The sequence below is a fragment of the Lithobates pipiens genome, unplaced genomic scaffold, assembly GCF_037356315.1.
Source record: "Lithobates pipiens isolate NorthernLeopardFrog02 unplaced genomic scaffold, aLitPip1_a1.2 Scaffold_63, whole genome shotgun sequence".
Lineage (NCBI taxonomy): Eukaryota > Metazoa > Chordata > Amphibia > Anura > Ranidae > Lithobates > Lithobates pipiens.
Window position 1 is genome coordinate 1,345,289 of NW_027507885.1, and position 20,891 is coordinate 1,366,179.

The following is a 20,891-nucleotide window of genomic DNA, read 5'->3' on the forward strand; positions in this document are numbered from 1 at the left end:
TCGGGTGATGTCTCTAATCCTCGGTGGAGGAGATGTCGGGTGATGTCTCTAATCCTCGGTGGAGGAGATGTCCGGTGATGTCTCTAATCCTCGGTGGAGGAGATGTCGGGTGATGTCTCTAATCCTCGGTGGAGGAGATGTCGGGTGATGTCTCTAATCCTCGGTGGAGGAGATGTCGGGTGATGTCTCTAATCCTCGGTGGAGGAGATGTCGGGTGATGTCTCTAATCCTCGGTGGAGGAGATGTCGGGTGATGTCTCTAATCCTCGGTGGAGGAGATGTCGGGTGATGTCTCTAATCCTCGGTGGAGGAGATGTCGGGTGATGTCTCTAATCCTCGGTGGAGGAGATGTCGGGTGATGTCTCTAATCCTCGGTGGAGGAGATGTCGGGTGATGTCTCTAATCCTCGGTGGAGGAGATGTCCGGTGATGTCTCTAATCCTCGGTGGAGGAGATGTCGGGTGATGTCTCTAATCCTCGGTGGAGGAGATGTCGGGTGATGTCTCTAATCCTCGGTGGAGGAGATGTCGGGTGATGTCTCTAATCCTCGGTGGAGGAGATGTCGGGTGATGTCTCTAGTCCTCGGTGGAGGAGATGTCGGGTGATGTCTCTAGTCCTCGGTGGAGGAGATGTCGGGTGATGTCTCTAGTCCTCGGTGGAGGAGATGTCGGGTGATGTCTCTAATCCTCGGTGGAGGAGATGTCGGGTGATGTCTCTAATCCTCGGTGGAGGAGATGTCGGGTGATGTCTCTAATCCTCGGTGGAGGAGATGTCGGGTGATGTCTCTAATCCTCGGTGGAGGAGATGTCGGGTGATGTCTCTAATCCTCGGTGGAGGAGATGTCGGGTGATGTCTCTAATCCTCGGTGGAGGAGATGTCGGGTGATGTCTCTAATCCTCGGTGGAGGAGATGTCGGGTGATGTCTCTAATCCTCGGTGGAGGAGATGTCGGGTGATGTCTCTAATCCTCGGTGGAGGAGATGTCGGGTGATGTCTCTAGTCCTCGGTGGAGGAGATGTCGGGTGATGTCTCTAATCCTCGGTGGAGGAGATGTCGGGTGATGTCTCTAGTCCTCGGTGGAGGGGATGTCGGGTGATGTCTCTAGTCCTCGGTGGAGGAGATGTCGGGTGGTGTCTCTAATCCTCGGTGGAGGAGATGTCGGGTGATGTCTCTAATCCTCGGTGGAGGGGATGTCGGGTGATGTCTCTAATCCTCGGTGGAGGGGATGTCGGGTGATGTCTCTAATCCTCGGTGGAGGGGATGTCGGGTGATGTCTCTAATCCTCGGTGGAGGGGATGTCGGGTGATGTCTCTAATCCTCGGTGGAGGAGATGTCGGGTGATGTCTCTAATCCTCGGTGGAGGAGATGTCGGGTGATGTTTCTAGTCCTCGGTGGAGGAGATGTCGGGGGATGTCTCTAATCCTCGGTGGAGGAGATGTCGGATGATGTCTCTAATCCTCGGTGGAGGAGATGTCGGGTGATGTCTCTAATCCTCGGTGGAGGAGATGTCGGGTGATGTCTCTAATCCTCGGTGGAGGAGATGTCGGGTGATGTCTCTAATCCTCGGTGGAGGAGATGTCCGGTGATGTCTCTAATCCTCGGTGGAGGAGATGTCGGGTGATGTCTCTAATCCTCGGTGGAGGAGATGTCGGGTGATGTCTCTAATCCTCGGTGGAGGAGATGTCGGGTGATGTCTCTAATCCTCGGTGGAGGAGATGTCGGGTGATGTCTCTAATCCTCGGTGGAGGAGATGTCGGGTGATGTCTCTAATCCTCGGTGGAGGAGATGTCGGGTGATGTCTCTAATCCTCGGTGGAGGAGATGTCGGGTGATGTCTCTAATCCTCGGTGGAGGAGATGTCGGGTGGTGTCTCTAGTCCTCGGTGGAGGAGATGTCGGGTGATGTTTCTAGTCCTCGGTGGAGGAGATGTCGGGGGATGTCTCTAGTCCTCGGTGGAGGAGATGTCGGGTGATGTCTCTAATCCTCGGTGGAGGAGATGTCGGGTGATGTCTCTAATCCTCGGTGGAGGAGATGTCGGGTGATGTCTCTAATCCTCGGTGGAGGAGATGTCGGGTGAGGTCTCTAATCCTCGGTGGAGGATATGTCGGGTGATGTTTCTAGTCCTCGGTGGAGGAGATGTCGGGGGATGTCTCTAATCCTCGGTGGAGGAGATGTCGGGTGATGTCTCTAATCCTCGGGGGAGGAGATGTCGGGTGATGTCTCTAATCCTCGGTGGAGGAGATGTCCGGTGATGTCTCTAATCCTCGGTGGAGGAGATGTCGGGTGATGTCTCTAATCCTCGGTGGAGGAGATGTCGGGTGATGTCTCTAATCCTCGGTGGAGGAGATGTCGGGTGATGTCTCTAATCCTCGGTGGAGGAGATGTCGGGTGATGTCTCTAATCCTCGGTGGAGGAGATGTCGGGTGATGTCTCTAATCCTCGGTGGAGGAGATGTCGGGTGATGTCTCTAATCCTCGGTGGAGGAGATGTCGGGTGATGTCTCTAATCCTCGGTGGAGGAGATGTCGGGTGATGTCTCTAATCCTCGGTGGAGGAGATGTCGGGTGATGTCTCTAATCCTCGGTGGAGGAGATGTCGGGTGATGTCTCTAATCCTCGGTGGAGGAGATGTCGGGTGATGTCTCTAATCCTCGGTGGAGGAGATGTCGGGTGATGTCTCTAGTCCTCGGTGGAGGAGATGTCGGGTGATGTCTCTAATCCTCGGTGGAGGAGATGTCGGGTGATGTCTCTAATCCTCGGTGGAGGAGATGTCGGGTGATGTCTCTAATCCTCGGTGGAGGAGATGTCGGGTGATGTCTCTAATCCTCGGTGGAGGGGATGTCGGGTGATGTCTCTAATCCACGGTGGAGGAGATGTCGGGTGATGTCTCTAATCCTCGGTGGAGGAGATCATTGTCTTCACTGTCTTCATTGTCTTCACTCCTCTGTCATCTCCTCCGGAACCCCTCCCCATCTCCCCGCTCATTTCTCTTTCAGTCTCTCATCTGTCTCTAGCTGCAGTTCCACGTGAGAGGGGGAGGGGTGTCCTCCATTTTCTTGTAGCTCAGGGAAGGGGGAGGGGTGTCCTCCATTTTCTTGTAGCTCAGGGAAGGGGAGCTGTCCTCCATTTTCTTGTAGCTCAGGGAAGGAGGAGGGGTGTCCTCCATTTTCTTGTAGCTCAGGGAAGGAGGAGGGGTGTCCTCCATGTTCTTGTAGCTCGGTGATCAGTCTCCATGTGATGACACAATGTCTCATAGATTAGAAGAAATGTCTCCATTGTCTCCGTCTTGTTTTCTCTTTTTCCTCTCTGTGGACCGGCACCATCTAGTGTCTGCTCTCCATACTGCACCCTCCGTATTATCAGTCCCGTTATTCTAGTGATCCTCCTGATGGGACAAATCCCGGACTGAGCATGTGCGAAATGTCACTTCCTGTCCATGGAATGTGTTTCCTGTTTTCAGCCATTTTAGATTCTGATTCCAGCAAAGTGAGGAGATTCTCCGTCCTGAACACCGACCACCATAGAGAGAGCCTGGGATGTCCTCCATGTCTCCCCCGCAGGTATGTGTCCTATTCATGGTACAGGGCTCTGCTAGAGACACATCAATCATCTGTGATGGGTAGGGTGCCCACGTGTCCCGGATTGCCCAGGATTGTCCCTTATTTCAACTTTTTGTCCCGTGTCCTGGGAACCTTCATTCCGGGACAATAGTGTCCCGGGATGAAAAAAAAAAACACCCCGCCAGTCCGCCGCCCTTATAAACACACATCATGGGCCTACCTGAGTGACTGGTTGCTAGGCCCGGGCCGCTCCGCGTCTTGCATCCAGTCACATGACATCGGCTGACACGTGGGCAGCGCATCTACGGGCTACGGCTCAGCAGCGCCTCCGAGAGAGAGCAACCAGCCACAGACACCACACCAGACAGAGCTGCGCTGACTGCTGGTAAGGATCCAGCCTGGGCCCAGTCAGGGCCAGACAGTCCCGGGGCCGCTGCCGCACATTGCCAGCAGTGCAGCCCAACCCTGAGCTGCCAACTTCTCCTCTCCTGAGCCTCCGAGTCCCCCGCCCACGAGGTTCGCTGTGAGTTTACCACCCGCCAGAGTCATTGACAAACTTCCAGGTTAGTGCGTTACATACACTTTGTTAGTTACCGTGAGCATGCTCCCCCTCCCCCCCTCCGTTCTGCTGCTGTCTCCCCCCCCTCCGTTCTGCTGCTGTCTCCCCCCCCCCTCCGCTCTGCGGCTGTCTTCCCCCCCCTCAATCTGCTGCTGTCTCCCCTCCCCTCCGCTCTGCTGCTTTCTCCCCCCCCCTCGTTCTGCTGCTGTCCCCCCCCCCTCCGCTCTGCTGCTGTCTCCCCCCCCCCCCGCTCTGCTGCTGTCTCCCCCCCCCCCGCTCTGCTGCTGTCTCCCCCCCCCCTCCGCTCTGCTGCTGTCTCCCCCCCCCCTCCGCTCTGCTGCTGTCTCCCCCCCCCCTCCGCTCTGCTGCTGTCTCCCCCCCCCTCCGCTCTGCTGCTGTCTCCCCCCCCCTCCGCTCTTCTGCTGTCTCCCCCCCCTCCGCTCTGCTGCTGTCTCCCCCCCCCTCCGCTCTGCTGCTGTCTCCCCCCCCCTCCGCTCTGCTGCTGTCTCCCCCCCCCTCCGCTCTGCTGCTGTCTCCCCCCCCCCTCCGCTCTGCTGCTGTCTCCCCCCCCCTCCGCTCTGCTGCTGTCTTCCCCCCCCCCTCCGCTCTGCTGCTGTCTCCCCCCCCCTCCGCTCTGCTGCTGTCTCCCCCCCCCTCCGCTCTGCTGCTGTCTCCCCCCCCCTCCGCTCTGCTGCTGTCTCCCCCCCCTCCGTTCTGCTGCTGTCTTTCCCCCCCCTACGTTCTGCTGCTGTCTTTCCCCCCCTCCGTTCTGCTGCTGTCTTTCCCCCCCCTCCGTTCTGCTGCGGTCTTTCCCCCCCCCTCCGTTCTGCTGCTGTCTTCCCCCCCCTCCGTTCTGCTGCCGTGTCCCCCCCACTCCCCCTTCTGCTGATGGTTTTCCCCCTCCCCAGTTTTCCTCCGTGTCCCTCCTCCCCCTCTGTGACCGGCTCCTCCCCCTTCCCCGTGTGATCAATCATTTGTGACCGGCTCCTCTCCCTCCGTGTGATCAATCATCTGTGTGTATATATATATATTGTATTCTCACCCTTTCCCTGTCGGTCACCTTGATGAAGAAGGTCTCGGCACTCTCTGAATGTTGGAGGAACTTCTCTGCTGATCTGAGACTCCAGAATCTTCTTCTCGGTGTTGGTTCCTCTTCATTGCCGATCATCAAATGTTCCTCAGAATGGATCCGGTGTTCCCTCCTAGGAAGGAGCTTCAGACTCATCTCCCACCATGTTCTCTGATGTGTCTGACACAGAATAAGGGGGGGGGGGGACTTCCAGAGAACCCGCTGGGTCCTGATACCCCAACAATTCAGATTTATGGTGGAGAAAAGACCCCAAAATGTCATCAGAATGCAGATACTCCTCTCCTGTACATACTGCCCACTGTCATACCCCCCACACTCCTCTCCTGTACATACCTCCCACTGTCATACCCTCCACACTCCTCTCCTGTACATACCACCCACTGTCATACCCCCCACACTCCTCTCCTGTACATACCGCTCACAGTCATACCCTCCACACTCCTCTCCTGTACATACCGCTCACAGTCATACCCTCCACACTCCTCTCCTGTACATACCGCCCACTGTCATACCCTCCACACTCCTCTCCTGTACATACCGCCCACTGTCATACCCTCCACACTCCTCTCCTGTACATACCACCCACTGTCATACCCCCCACACTCCTCTCCTGTACATACCACCCACTGTCATACCCCCCACACTCCTCTCCTGTACATACCGCTCACTGTCATATCCTCCACACTCTTCTCCTGTACATACCGCTCACTGTCATACCCCCCACACTCCTCTAATGTACATAGCACCCACTGTCATATCCTCCACACTCTTCTCCTGTACATACCGCTCACTGTCATATCCTCCACACTCCTCTCCTGTACATACCACCCACTGTCATACCCTCCACACTCCTCTCCTGTACATACCACCCACTGTCATACCCCCCACACTCCTCTCCTGTACATACTACCCACTGTCATACCCTGGGCCGGTGCTTCCACTAGGTGAACTAGGCAGCTGCCTAGGGCGCACTGCCGCCTAGCCTAGCCTAGCGAGGGTGCAAGGCAGCTCGGATGGATTGTGGATCACTTATATGGTTCACCTGCCCAGCGGCGGCCAGCGCGTCATCCAGCGCAGTCTCCGTCGGAATAGTGCTGCTGACTGTGTCACTCACACTGTGCAGGCCTGGACCTTGGTGGCGCAGCAGGCACAGCGGGAGCAGTGAGATGCGAGTGCCTGGGATTGAGGGGGAGAGGGGGGGTTGAGGGGAGAGAGGGGGGAGAGGGGGGGGGGATTAGAGGGGAGACGAGATAGAGGGAAGGTGGGCATTGATGGAGGGCGGACGAGAGAGATGGGGGTGAGAGAGGGAGGGGATCAATAAAGGGGGACGAGAGAGAGAGAGAGGGTAACGATAGAGAGGGAGGGGAGAGAAGGGGGTGTAAGAGGGGAGACGAGAGAGGGGGGGAGGAAGATGGGCATCGATGGAGGGGGGATGAGAGAGAGGGGGTGAGAGAGGGAGGGCAACGATAGAGAGGGAGGGCATCAATAGAGGGGGGATTGGGGGGTGAGAGAGAGAGGGGGGGGTGAGAGAGGGAGGGCATCGATAGAGGGGGGGATTGGGGGGTGAGAGAGGGAGGGGGGGAGTGAGAGAGAGGGTCATTGAGAAGAGGGGGTGATTCCCTAGGCACAGACAGCCAGGATGGGGAGTTGCCGCCTCCATAGCCCCTCACAGCCGCGGGCTCCCCCGTTCCGCGCTCCGATATTCTTTCATGCAGTTGATTTGCTTTTGGAGCAGAAGATCGTCCTCCATCCACACCTCTCCGGATCATCCCAACCGGGGACACAACACAAGGGGGGGGATCAGGGTAGTGATCCTGGTGGCTGGTCTGCAGAGGAGGGGCTTTCCGGGAGGGGGTGTTCCCTGTTCTGTGGCCGGCCCCCGGGCTCTCGGGGGCTCTCGGTGGTCACCATTATGTCTTCAGTTTCGGGGGTCTGCGAGGACCATCATGTCCCTGATCTGTGGGCACTGATAGGAACCCGCTGAAGATACAGACACTGCGGTATGATCGATGCTCTGCAACAAGTAGAGGGGAAGTAACAGACCCTCCACGGGGCCCCTTATTGGCCCGGGCCCTAGGGCAGTGCCAGAATGGCCCGTCTGCCTCTGCGTATTATATTGTTTGTGTGCATTAAAGTTTTACATGTATGTGAGAAATGTCAGAATTGGACTGGGGAGCTCCCTCACACTACATCTCCAGCTTCCACCTGACCTAACGTAACTCCTCTCCAACTGGGCTGACCCAGAGTATTTGAGGGGGCCGGCCTCCTGGCAATCCAAGTTGAGGGGCTTAGTCGGGGCCTTCAGAATACTCCAGGCAGCTCCACTTTACCCCCCCCCACCCCCATCTTTCTAGAACAGTGATGGCGAACCTCGGCACTCCAGATGTTTTGGAACTACATTTCCCATGATGCTCAACTACACTGCAGAGTTCCTGAGCATCATGGGAAATGTAGTTCCAAAACATCTGGAGTGCCAAGGTTCGCCATCACTGTTCTAGAAGGTTCTAGTATTTTCTAGAAATGGGGGGTGGGGGGGGGGTCTTAGTGATGCTGTCTGTGATTGATCCAGCTCTCCCTGAATCTCTGCCCAACCCATCACAAATTTTCCTACACTCAAACACCAAAAAAAAATCAACCTACCTACAATTCTAGCACTAGAGGGTGCTACACTAGTATTGAGGCACTGACGGGTCTTGCGGAGGAGTTAAATGAAAGTCAAAGCTTTTTTTTTTATTGCTAAGATGAAGCTCAATCCATCTTTTCTCAAGACCGACAGTCTATGTAATAAATATATTCAGTAAAGGAAGTTAAAACATAAGAAGCAACTTTAATTTAGTCATATTGATATAGTTCTGGCTTTTCATTTTATTTATTTTTTATCTCTGTACAGGTGGATTGGCAGGTTGGTTGGTCTTCATAAGCACAACTGAGTCACATTGGAGACGAGTCATATGGATCTTCTGAGAGAATGAAAGACTTTTACTACAGATCATTGGAGGAGTCCCATAGGACACAAGTCATATCCGTGTTCTAAACGTCATAAATGTTTTGAATACTCTTCGACATCGAACCAGCTTGGAGGACAACAGGATTGAAGTCCTCCTTGGAAGTGACAATGGCTTTACAATAAAGTCAATCCCATACATACCCAAGAGACGTCACACAGGAGGGCAAGCATTAGACTGTAACAACGATCCAGCCTTGGAGGACAACCAAGATTTCATCCTTGGAAGTGACAATGGCTTTACAGTAAAGTCAATCCCATACATACCCAAGAGACGTCACACAGGAGGGCAAGCATTAGACTGTAACAACGATCCAGCCTTGGAGGACAACCAAGATTTCATCCTTGGAAGTGACAATGGCTTTACAGTAAAGTCAATCCCATACATACCCAAGAGACGTCACACAGGAGAGCAACCATTAGACTGTAACAATGATCCAGCCTTAGAGGACAACCAAGATTTCGTCCTTGGAAGTGACAATGGCTTTACAATAAAGTCAGACCCATACATACCCAAGTGACGTCACACAGGAGAGCAAGCATTAGACTGTAACGATGATCCAGCCTTGGAGGACAACCAAGAAGTCATCCTTGGAAGTGACAATGGCTTTACAGTAAAGTGCATCCCATACATACCCAAGAGACGTCACACAGGAGGGCAACCATTTAGACTGTAACAACGATCCAGCCTTGGAGGACAACCAAGATTTCATCCTTGGAAGTGACAATGGCTTTACAGTAAAGTCAATCCCATACATACCCAAGAGACGTCACACAGGAGGGCAAGCATTAGACTGTAACAACGATCCAGCCTTGGAGGACAACCAAGATTTCATCCTTGGAAGTTACAATGGCTTTACAGTAAAGTCAGACCCATACATACCCAAGAGACGTCACACAATAGAGAAGATATATTTTGTTTGGATTGTAACAAAGGTTTTACCATGGAAGCAAATCTTATTGGGCACCAGAAGGTTCACACAGGAGAAAATCCATATCCGTGCTCTGAATGTGACAAATCTTTTAGCCTGAAGTCACGTCTTATGAGGCACGAGAAGAGTCACGCTGGAGTGAAGCCATTTCGGTGTTCTGAATGTGACAAATGCTTTAGCGTGAAGGCTAATCTCCTCATACACGAGCGGGTCCACACCGGGGAGAAGCCGTTTCCGTGCGGTGAATGTGACCGATCTTTTAGCGTGAAGTCGCAGCTTATCAGACACAAGATGATCCACACCGGAGAGAAACCCTTTCAGTGTGGCGAGTGTAACAAAACGTTTCAAAGGAAGGATGTGCTGATCATACACCAGAGGATTCACACGGGACAGAAGCCGTATCAGTGCTCCGAATGTAATAAAGCTTTCGCAGAGAAGTCACAGCTTCTCTCACACCAGAAGGTTCACACCGAGGAGAGGCCGTATCCGTGTTGTGAGTGTGATAAAGCGTTTGCAAGGAAGGAACATCTTCTCAAACACCAGAAAAGTCACACTGCACATAAACCGTATCCATGTTCTGAATGTGACAAAGTTTTTAAACTGAAGAAGAGCCTCATCACCCACCAGATGGTCCACACTGGAGAGAAGCCTTATGCTTGTTCCGAATGCGATAAAGGCTTCTCAACGAGGTCGGATCTTAACGTACACCAGAGGTTTCACACGGGAGAGCGGCCGTATCCGTGTTCTGACTGTGACAAAGCTTTTACAGTGAAGTCGCACCTTATCGCACACCAGAGGAGTCACACCGGAGAGAAGCCATATCCGTGTTATGAATGTGATAAATCTTTTAGAGCAAAGTCAAAGCTTACCAGACACCAAAGGATTCACAGTCTTACTTTTTGGCTACAAAGCGGAAACTCTGGGAGAAAGTAGAGTATTATTGGGGTTGCAGATGAGCAATTCCGAAAGGGGTTTGGGGAGGGGTCCAGCAGTGTCGCACCCAATGTCATGCCCCAAGCTAATGGGCAAGTAAAACCATATTATCCTTCTTTAAGAAGAAAACATACTACAATCTGTGAGAAAACTGGAATGAAATGGACGGATGGATGGAGGTTACCATTTATTCCAAAAACAATCTAGAACTTCAGTTCTCCAGTAATTAGGGATGATTTGCTGCTTGTGCAAAAAAAAAAAAATTAACTATTTTACACCATTAAAATATTTGTGGTGGGTTCTGTATGGCCACTGTCCAAGGTTGGAGCTTGGCCTCCCGTTTTGGCCAAGAGGTCAGGTCCTTGGTATATTTCACCTGTTTCTGAAGATCTCTGAAATGCGTTCACTTCTCTACTGTTTAATATTTTACTTTTGTAAGTTTTCTCTTCTAAATACGTTTTCAAACCATTCACCATGAGCAGAAGTTGAAGCTTTCATCGTCAGTTGGTGGAGAATTGTGGACCATTCAGAACCTCAGCCTTGTCCCTGTCCTGTAAGTCAGTGATTCTCAACCTCAGTCATCAAGTTAGGGGTACGTGTAAGGACTGAGGTTGAGAACCACTGGTCTAAGCCACTGGCCCTGTAGGACTGGGACTGATGCTCAACAGCTGTAGGTAGTGCTTACCAGCCTCTACTTTCCTCCCGATCGGTGAGGCTTGTAGGGGGAAGATAAGCTGACATCGATGCCGCAATGTCTCTCACGGTGCATTTTCTTCTCCATTCTCCTTAACCTTGTTGTTTTTACCTTGGTTGCCAAGAGTGAGGTCCAGCCAATTCCTCATCCTTGTGGCTGTCTTGGACAAGCTGTACCGTGACCTATGGCTGGGATTTGGTAAGTGCATCTGGGATGCATCAAGCACTACAGCTAGACTAGACTGACTTTGATCTGACACCAGAATGAGAAGAGTTGCCCCAAGACAAATATCCCAACCTAATTGCTCCTTTTCTGTCAGGAGACCCCGTACACATGATTGCACATTCCGACAACAAAATCCATGATGGATGTTGGCTCAAACTTGTCTTGCATACACGCGGTCCCACAAAGTTGGTCGGAAATTGCGAACATCAAGAATGTGGTGACGTACGATGAGCGATGTAAGTTCAATAGCCAGTGCGGCTCTTCTGCTTGATTCTGAGCATGCGTGGAACTTTGTGCGTCGGAATTGTCTACACACGATCAGAATTTACCAGAGCGGATTTTGTTTGTCGGAAAATTTGAGATCCAGATCTCAAATTTTGTGCGACGGAAATTCCGATGGAAAATGTCCGATGGAGCCTACACACGGTCGGAATTTCTGACAACAAGCTCCGATTGCACATTTTGCCGTCGGAAAGTCCGACCGTGTGTACGTGGCATAAGCGATTCTAACCTGCCTGGTGTCAACAACAGCTGTCCGAGCATGTAGCAACGGTTGCAGATGCATGATATGATCCATATAGTAATTAAATAGCTGCAGCCTGAGACCCTAATGGGATTGAATGGTGGAAATGGCTGTGATGGAATAGTATCTTTGGTCTTCACCAGTTGACCTGCAACAGTGAGTGTGTCATGGAGACCCAAAAACTGTAGGCCAACTGGTGGATTGATACACAGCGAGGAGCTGCTCCCCAATGGAAGAAGCTTACTTCCACATGTCGTGAATCTTTAATCTTTGGGGAAAGACATGTAAAAATAAAGCCCTGGAATCGGCCTAAGGGAATCTCAGAATGAGACATCCCCTGTCCCATAGTGGAGGAGCCACAAGCCTCCTTGTCTCAGAAGGGAGATATCCATACAATACTGGAGTTGTCATATGAGGGCACAATGCCTGTGGCAGGAGGAACGGATGCAGTGTGGGACTCTATACAGGTCTTCTCTTTTTGCACAAAAGCCAGTACTGCCCATCCCCTTTCTGGTGGGGGAACCTTTTAGAATTCAGTGTAGTTATCAGCCAGGTACTAGTCACCTCCCTCCTGGACTTGAGGAGCATTGTAACCATGATACTGGATGCCTTGGTTGGTGAGGTACGACCCAAAAAGGGTCTGACCAAATGGGTAAAACAGACCTCTGATCCTCAGAGGACATTTATAAATATATTTATTATCCTTTAACCTTGTTTACCTTGGTTGCTAAGAGTGAGGCCCAGCCAATCTCTTACCATTGTGGTTGCCTTGGACAAGCAGTGACATGACTCGTAGCTGGGATTTGGTAAGTGGTCCCCAAGGTCTGGGATACATGAAGCACTACAGCCACATACTAGACTAACCTTTTCCCTATATATTACTGCACAATAGTTAATACCTTCAGGTTCACTAAGAGTAGGATGGAACTACAATTTTGACAGATCATTACTCCACAACTTGGAAATCAGTTGGACTATTTGATTACCTGCTCGGGTATTAGTTTGTAGGCACACTGGTATGAATGGGAAATGAATGTTGTGGAAAAACCCTGAAATGTTCTTCATGAGAGACACCGAGAAGGGTAACGTATCCTCCCGATCTGAGTCCTGCTAAGGAGTACCCACCCCCCCCCCCCGCCTCCACTGAATCTAAGCCCTTGTACACACGGTCGGAGATTCCGACGGAATGTGTCCTATCGGACCGTTTTGTCGGATAATCCGACGGTGTGTGGTCTCCATCGGACTGTTTCCGTCGGAATATCCGACGGACCAACTTTTCCAACTTGTCGGTAAAATTTTCCGACAAAATGCTCCTATCGGACATACTCCGATCATGTGTAGCCTACTCCGACGGACAAAGTGCCACGCATGCTCAGATCAAATTCCTAGACCAAAGCTATTGGCTACTAGCCTGAACGTAGTCCCGTCGTAACGAAATAACGTCATCACGTTCTGAACGATCGGATTGTCCGACAACTTTGTCCGACTGTGTGTATGCAACAGTTTTGGACAAAATCCGATGGATTTGGTTGTTAGAATGTCCGACCCGTGTGTACAAGGGCTAAGAGTAACAACTCATCTCCTGTCTACACAGATCACAGCTACAGCTGAGGCACAGAAGGGAAATGAATGGCATTTTCCACACTTGTTGATCAATGTGGGGGGGGGGGGGAAGTGGACCCCCAACTCCTCTGGGGCACATGTGTATTACACACATAGAGGATACACTACTGGGTGTCGCACTTCCACCCCCTCTTCCTATATTTAGATTGTATTTGAACAGATAGCAATGGATTTGGTAAATCCGCCCGAGGTTACCAGTACATACATACTGGTGATCCTCAACCATGCCACACCGTACCCTGAAGCTCTACAGCATGGGTCTTCAAACTATGGCCCTCCAGTTGTTCAGGAACTACAATTTCCATCATGCCTAGTCATGTCTGTGAATGTCAGAGTTTTGCAATGCCTCATGGGATGTGTAGTTTCGCAACAGCTGGAGGGCCGTAATTTGAGGATCCCTGGTCTACAGAATACCTCGTCCAACACAATTGCCATAGAACTATTCTACATGTTCACTAATACAGGTTTTACCAAGTCAATTCTTACTGTGCAGGGTACGCCACTCATGTCGAGGGTTATGGAAGATGCATGCAAGCTATTCCAGATTAGGTACCTGCTCACACCTGTCTACCGTCCATACATGGAGGGCCTCAATAAACGCTTCAACTCTAAAAACATGTTGAAGCAGGTCGTGCATAAAAATAGGAAAAGGCTGGGATTGCAAGCACTCCTGTCTGTCGTACACGAGGTACCTCAGACCTCAACAGGGGTTTCACCCATTCAGCTGGCCTATGGACAGAGATCCCAGGGGTTGTATAAACTAGAGAGAGTCCGCCTCTCACAAGAGTGTTGTAGAATATGTCTCCCATGTCAAGAGCTGACCACAACTGTGATGCCACTGGTCAGGAAACCTATGCAATATTTCTCAGAGGCACAGCTCAAGGTTTCAGGTGGGGCACTGGGTGGCAGGACTGATCTCCAGATTAGAAAGCAAGCTCCTGGCCAGATGGCAAGGTCCATTTGAAATTGCGGCTAAAGTTTAGTGAGGTGAATAACGGGGATCATCAACTAGGCTGGAGGGAAGTCCCATCATGTCTACCACATACATTTTTTTTTTTGAAGACCTGGAAAGACCAGGAACTGGTACCTGCTCTGGTGAGGGCAAGACTTGAGGATCACGTTGTTGTGAATAGTGTAGAGGTAGTCAGTACTCAAAAGCCCAAACCCAGTAACCAAAATAATCTTTGCAAAAGGAACACGGAGAGTTTCTCTGATTTTCCAGCACTCACTGATGTGATTGAGTATGAAATTATTCCTGAACACGGTGTTGTGACAAGTCGGGGCTTTGGACCTCTTCGGTAGTACAAAATAGTGAGTTTACTCCACGCCAGAAGTAGGTTTCGGGGCTTTTTCTGACCGCTTTTATTTAAGACAAAGCAAAAGTTCACACATGAATATCTTCCCATGCAGAGGGTTCTCACCATCAATAAGAACAAAACATAGGATTCAGCTTTGCGGCTCTTTATTGGCCCTGCGGCTCCGGCCTCATGTCTCATCTTCTTGACCATCAAACAGTCTCAGTGCTCGTGTACAAAGCACTGTACCTCTGTCAGCTTGGCGTCTTATCCTGCAGCTCCCAGCTGCTACATCCTTCACACTGCAGGCTCGGGCCTTAGTCTGTCCTGACCTGAACAGTATGGTGCAGACGTGCACCTCTCACTGCTCCCTTCATATACTAAACCCCCCTCAGGAGCATAGGGCACTGACCATTAAACTCGGCTATAATATGAACCTAGCACACATCTGCTCCGTTAGTTTGCCTATTTCCTGCAAAATCTGCCCTAGACTGCCATTTTAGACCATGGTATGGGCTAGGCCTGCCGCAGTGTCAAGGTCTATGTTAGGCCCCCCCGCATTCCAGAGGCTCGGAAGAAGAAGGCGCTCTTGGATGAAATGAATATGTTGGTGCTGGGACTAATTAAGGAATTGCACAGTGAATGGCCAAGCCCAATTTATTTGGTCCTCAAGCACTTTGTGTTTCTGCAATGACTACTGTAAGCTGAAGGAGGTGTTAAAATTTGATGCCTACCCCATGCCTCAGGTAAAAGTCTAGGCTCCGCCCAATACATCACTGCATTGGGCCTTACAAAGGGATATCCACCCAAGGAGAAAATAGAGTTCTACACCACAAGAGGCACTTTTAAAGTACAAAAGAACGTTCTTTGGCCTTTTAGATGGCTCATGTTCTAATGGGAGATGGGCCGGGCATAATGCCTTCTTCAGGAAAACCCCTCTATATATACATTCTGTATTTGGGTGACATTGTCATTTCTATTGGGAACTGGAAATCCCATCTGTCCAAAGTCCAGGCAGTGATAGAATAGGAGGTATTTACAATGGACTCTGGAAGGTGTGCTTCAGACATGGAGGAAGCAAAGTACCTTGGATACATCGCAAGAAGAGACATTGGTGAGGACCCAAGTCAACAACTTGGAGACATTAAAGTCTTGGCTCTTCCCCCTCATCAAAAAGCAGGTTAATGCCTTCTATACTCGCGGATAGTCCTGGATTTTCTGGGACAGTCAGACCCTTTAGACCGCTATTCTGAGACACCTGCATCCTGGGCTATGTCTGGAGATACCAGCCACGGGGACACTCCACACTATGTATACTCTGGCAGGCAGAGTCACCTCCACACTCTCAGTGTCTCCAATCACAGCCACACCAGTCCCAGTGTCTCCAATCACCGCCACATCAGTCCCAGTGTCTCCAATCGCTGCCACACCGGTCCCAGTGTCTCCAATCACCTCGAAACCAGTCCCAGTGTCTCCAATCATCACCGCACCAGTCCCAGTGTCTCCAATCACCGCCACACCAGTCCCAGTGTCTCCAATCACCTCCACACCAGTCCCAGTGTCTCCAATCACCTCCGCACCAATCCCAGTGTCTCCAATCACCTCCACACCAGTCCAAGTGTCTCCAATCACCTCCACACCAGTCCCAGTGTCTCCAATCACCTCCACACCAGTCCCAGTGTCTCCAATCACAGCCACACCAGTCCCAGTGTCTCCAATCACCTCCACACCAGTCCCAGTGTCTCCAATCATCTCCACACCAGTCCCAGTGTCTCCAATCACAGCCACACCAGTCCCAGTGTCTCCAATCACCACCACACCAGTCCCAGTGTCTCCAATCACCTCCACACCAGTCCCGATGTCTCCAATCACCACCACACCAGTTCCAATGTCTCCAATCCCCTCCACACCAGTCCCAGTGTCTCAAATCACCAACACACCAGTCCCAGTGTCTCCAATCATCTCCACACCAGTCCCAGTGTCTCCAATCACCTCCGCACCAGTCCCAGTGTCTCCAATCACCACCAAACCAGTCCCAGTGTCTCCAATCACCACCCCACCAGTCCCAGTGTCTCCAATCACCACCAAACCAGTCCCAGTGTCTCCAATCACCACCACACCAGTCCCAGTGTCTCCAATCACCTCCACACCAGTCCCAGAGTCTCCAATCACCTCCACCAAGTTTCTGCCTTCATCCTGAACTTACCTCGGCCTGTTCATCATCTATGCCTCTGCTTGGCGCCTCAACTGTTTATCCACCAAGTTTCTGCCTTCCTCCTGAACTTACCTCGGCCTGTTCATCATCTATGCCTCTGCTTGGCGCCTCAACTGTTTATCCACCGAGTTTCTGCCTTCCTCTTGAACTGACCTCAAGTCTGTTCATCAACTACGCCTCTGCTTGCCGCCTCAACTGTTTATCCATCAATTTTCTGCCTTCTACCTGAACTGACCTCAGCCTGTTAATTGACCATGTTTTTTGCCTAGCTCCTAGACTGATCTTTTGCCCTCCTACTGTAGTAGTGGGATTTAACACAACAGAGGAGTCTCACGCATGTGAGGGGATCCAGAATAGTGTTTCTGAGTGGAGAAAACAACGTTTTTGGTTTTCTTCGGGTTCTGTAATTTATGGATCAGGGACTGGAGGCTGAAGAGATTTGGGTGGGAAGACTCCTCTACCCCTTTATCCAGTCTTACCCGACCAAGGCCCTAAGCTCAAGGTTTCTACCTACACCAATCCTTTGACCACGCCTCTGCCTGCTGTCTGTACTGAGTGTGGCCTGTTTATGGACAATGTTCCTGCCTTCTGCCTGGACCCCTTCTTTGCCTGTTTACTCACCACCTCTCTGCTTGGCACCCTAACCCATCTGCACATCCCACTGGCTATGTTCCTGAGAGACACTGGTGCCACCTGTTATCTGTGGATAACTGCACTACTGAAACCACAGGTACTCTTTGGTTTACCTTCCTCTACTTTCTGGTGAGTGAATATAGTGCTATGGGGGCTTCCACATTCCAGTAGGTTAGGCTTTTAGGATCAGGGACTGCTGTAGGTGAAGCTACCCTATGCTATATCGATATATAATGTTGGTGGATTTTTGTGATACACAGGTTGCAATGTCTGCTACATAACATTCCAAAGTAAAACACTGAAAAGGTCTCACACATGTGGTATCTTCATACTCAGGAGGAGGACCTGAATGTGTTTTCGGGTGTTATTCTAAGTATGTATATGTTGTGTATTAGATATATCTTATTATTTAGCAACATTGCGTAAAAAAATACAATTTAATCCCATATTTTCCAAAAACTTTTGGCAAAAAAGTTGACATTTTCAAAAGACTCCTTTTGCATCTTAGAAAATACATTGGGGGGTTTGCTTTCCAAAATGTGGTCATTTTGGAGGAGTTTCCATTATCCTGGTGATACAGGTTCTCCAAACATATGATAGGTAGTCAAGAAATGAGATGTGTGTTTTTGCCCCTAGAACACCTAAAGGTGGTCAACTGTATTTTGGGCCTTGTTGTGTGGCCAGGCTGTTAAAAGGTCTCACACATGTGGTATCTCCATACTCGGGAGGAGTAGCAGAATGTGTTTCGAGGTGTAATCTTTAGTATGCCTATGCTGTGTATTAGAAATATCTCATAGATCGACAACTTTTCATTTTCTTTCCACATTTTCCAAAAACTTGGGGGGAAAAAAAGTCTTCAGAAGACTCCCCATTCCCCTTAAAACCTACCTTTGGGGTGTTTGCATTCCAGAATGTGGTCGTTTTATGGGTGTTTCCACTGTCCTAGTGCTCCAGGCCCTCCAAAAATGTGATAGGTAATCAAGAAATTAGATGTGTGTTTTTGCCCCTAGAACACCTAAAGGTGGTCAATTGTATTTTGGGCCTCTTTGTGTGGCCAGGCTGTTAAAAGGTCTCACGCATGTGGTATCTCCATACTCGGAAGGAGTAGCAGAATGTGTTTCGAGGTGTAATCTTTAGTATGCCTATGCTGTATATTAAAAATATCTCATAGATTGACAACTTTTTATTTTATTTCCACATTTTACAAAAACTTGGGAGGAAAAAAAAGTCTTCAGAAGACTCCCCATTCCTCTTAAAACCTACCTTTGGGGGTGTTTGCTTTCCAAAATGTGGTCATTTTGGGGGAGTTTCCATTATCCTGGTGATATAGGGCCTCCAAAAATATGATAGGTAATCAAGAAATTAGATGTGGGTTTTTGCCCCTAGAACACCTAAAGGTGGTCAACGGTATTTGGGCCTCTTTGTGTGGCCAGGCTGTTAAAAGGTCTCACGCATGTGGTATCTCTATACTTGGAAGGAGTAGCAGAATGTGTTTCGAGGTGTAATCTTTAGTATGCATATGCTGTGTATTAGAAATATTTTATAGATTGACAACTTTTCATTTTCTTTCCACATTTTCCAAAAACTTGGGGAAAAAAAAAAAGTCTTCAGAAGACTCCCAAAACCTACCTTTGGGGGTGTTTGCTTTCCAGAATGGGGTCGTTTTCTGGTTGTTTCCATTGTCCTGGTGCTCCAGGGCCTCCAAAAATGTGATAGGTAGTCAAGAAATTAGATGTGTGTTTTTGCCCCTAGAACGCCTAAAGGTAGTCAACGGTATTTGGTCCTCGTTGTGTGGCCAGGCTGTTAAAAGGTCTCACACATGTGGTATCTGCATACTCGGGAGGAGTAGCAGAATGTGTTTTGAGGTCTAATCTTTAGTATGCATATGCTGTGTATTAGAAATATTTTATAGATTGACAACTTTTCATTTTCTTTCCACATTTTCCAAAAACTTGGGGGAAAAAAAAAAAGTCTTCAGAAGACTCCCAAAACCTACCTTTGGGGTGTTTGCTTTCCAGAATGGGGTCGTTTTCTGGTTGCTTCCACTGTCCTGGTGCTTCAGGGTCTCCAAAAATGTGATAGGTAGTCGAGAAATTAGATTTGTGATTTTTTTACCGCCTTAGAACGCATGAAGGTGCTCCTTGGATTTTGGGACCTTCTGTGTGGCAAGGCTGTGAAAAATGTCATTTCTTGGGGCCCTCAATGCGCAGTCATGCGACGTTGTACCCAAACAAAATTGACGTCCTTTTTTTCCCCACAAATAGAGATTTCTTTTGGTGGTATTTGATCCCCTCTGTGGTATTTATTTTTTGCGCTATAAACAAAAAAAGTGACAATTTTGCAAAAAAAAATACAATATTTTTTACTTTTTGCTGTAATAAATATCCCCAATTTTTTTTAAAAAAGCTAATTTTTTCCTCAGTTTAGGCCGATACGTATTCTTCTACATATATTTGGTAATAAAAATCGCAATAAGCGTTTATTGATTGGTTTGTGCAAAAGTTATAGCGTCTGCAAAATAGGGGATAGTTTTATGGCATTTTTATAATTTTTTTTTTACTAGTAATGGCGGCGATCTGCAATTTTTATCAAGACCGCGACATTATAGCGGAACAAATCAGACGCTTTTGACATTTTTTGGGAGTGTGGCGGGCGTGTGCGCGCTTACTATCCTGCTTAAAGGTTCGTACCTTTACAGTATAGCTACCACAGCTCCCGGGATTGTGCCGACCTGCCGCAGTATAATGATGGCGGCTGCTCAGCAAGCGGTTAATAAGAAACATGGGGAGTTTTTTTTTTATTTTATTTTTTTTGCCAAAATTTTTTGTAAAATTATGAAAGTTAAATAAAATGTATTATACACACACACACTATATATATATATATATATATATATATATATATATATATATATATATATATATATATACACGGGCATCTAAAAAAAATGAATATCATCAAAAAGTTAATTTATTTCAATGCAAAAAGTGAAACTCCTACATTATATACAGACGTGTTACACAAAGTGATCGATTTCACGAGTTTCTTTCTTTTCATTTTGATGATTATGGATTAGGGCGAGGGGCAGAAAGTTAGAATATTACAGAAGACCAATAAAAAAAAGTATTATTAATCCAGAAATCTATTATTAATTATTATTATTAATCTCACTGTGTTGGTGAGAAGAATGCCCATGTAGAGTATAGGATGCACTCAGTACTTGGTCGGGGGCTCCTTTGGCATGAATTACGGCACCAATGCGGTGTGGCATGGAGGTGATCAGCCGGTGGCACTGCTCAAGTGTTGTGGAAGGTCAGGTTGCTTTGATAGCGGCCTTCAGATCATCGGCATTGTTGGGTCTGATGTCTTTCATCTTCCTCCACAGATTCTCTATGGGGTTTAGGTCAGGCCAGTTTGCTGGCCAATCAAGCAGTGATCCCATGATCATGTGACCAGGTATTGGTAGTTTTGGCAGTGTGGGAGGTGCCAAGTCCTGCTGGAAAGTGAAATCAGCATCTCCATCAAGCTGGTCTGCAGAGGGAAGCATGAAGAGCTCTAGAATTTCCTGCTAGAGGGCTGCGCTGACTTTGGACTTGATAAAACACAGAGGA

The 20,891-nt window shown here is 49.3% G+C and overlaps 1 protein-coding gene across 1 annotated transcript in view; it reads left to right on the forward strand.

Moving 5' to 3' along the window:
- Positions 1 to 10,544, forward strand: part of LOC143958877 (uncharacterized) — a 72,937-nt gene extending 62,393 nt beyond the window's left edge. Inside the window, exons 3-6 of the mRNA XM_077467859.1 lie at positions 3,455 to 3,554; positions 8,094 to 8,105; positions 8,278 to 8,703; positions 9,013 to 10,544. Of these exons, the coding sequence (XP_077323985.1) occupies positions 3,455 to 3,554; positions 8,094 to 8,105; positions 8,278 to 8,703; positions 9,013 to 10,072 (1,598 nt within the window). The 3' untranslated portion in view covers positions 10,073 to 10,544. The remainder of the gene's footprint in view (positions 1 to 3,454; positions 3,555 to 8,093; positions 8,106 to 8,277; positions 8,704 to 9,012) is intronic.
- Positions 10,545 to 20,891: the final 10,347 nt, after the last annotated feature.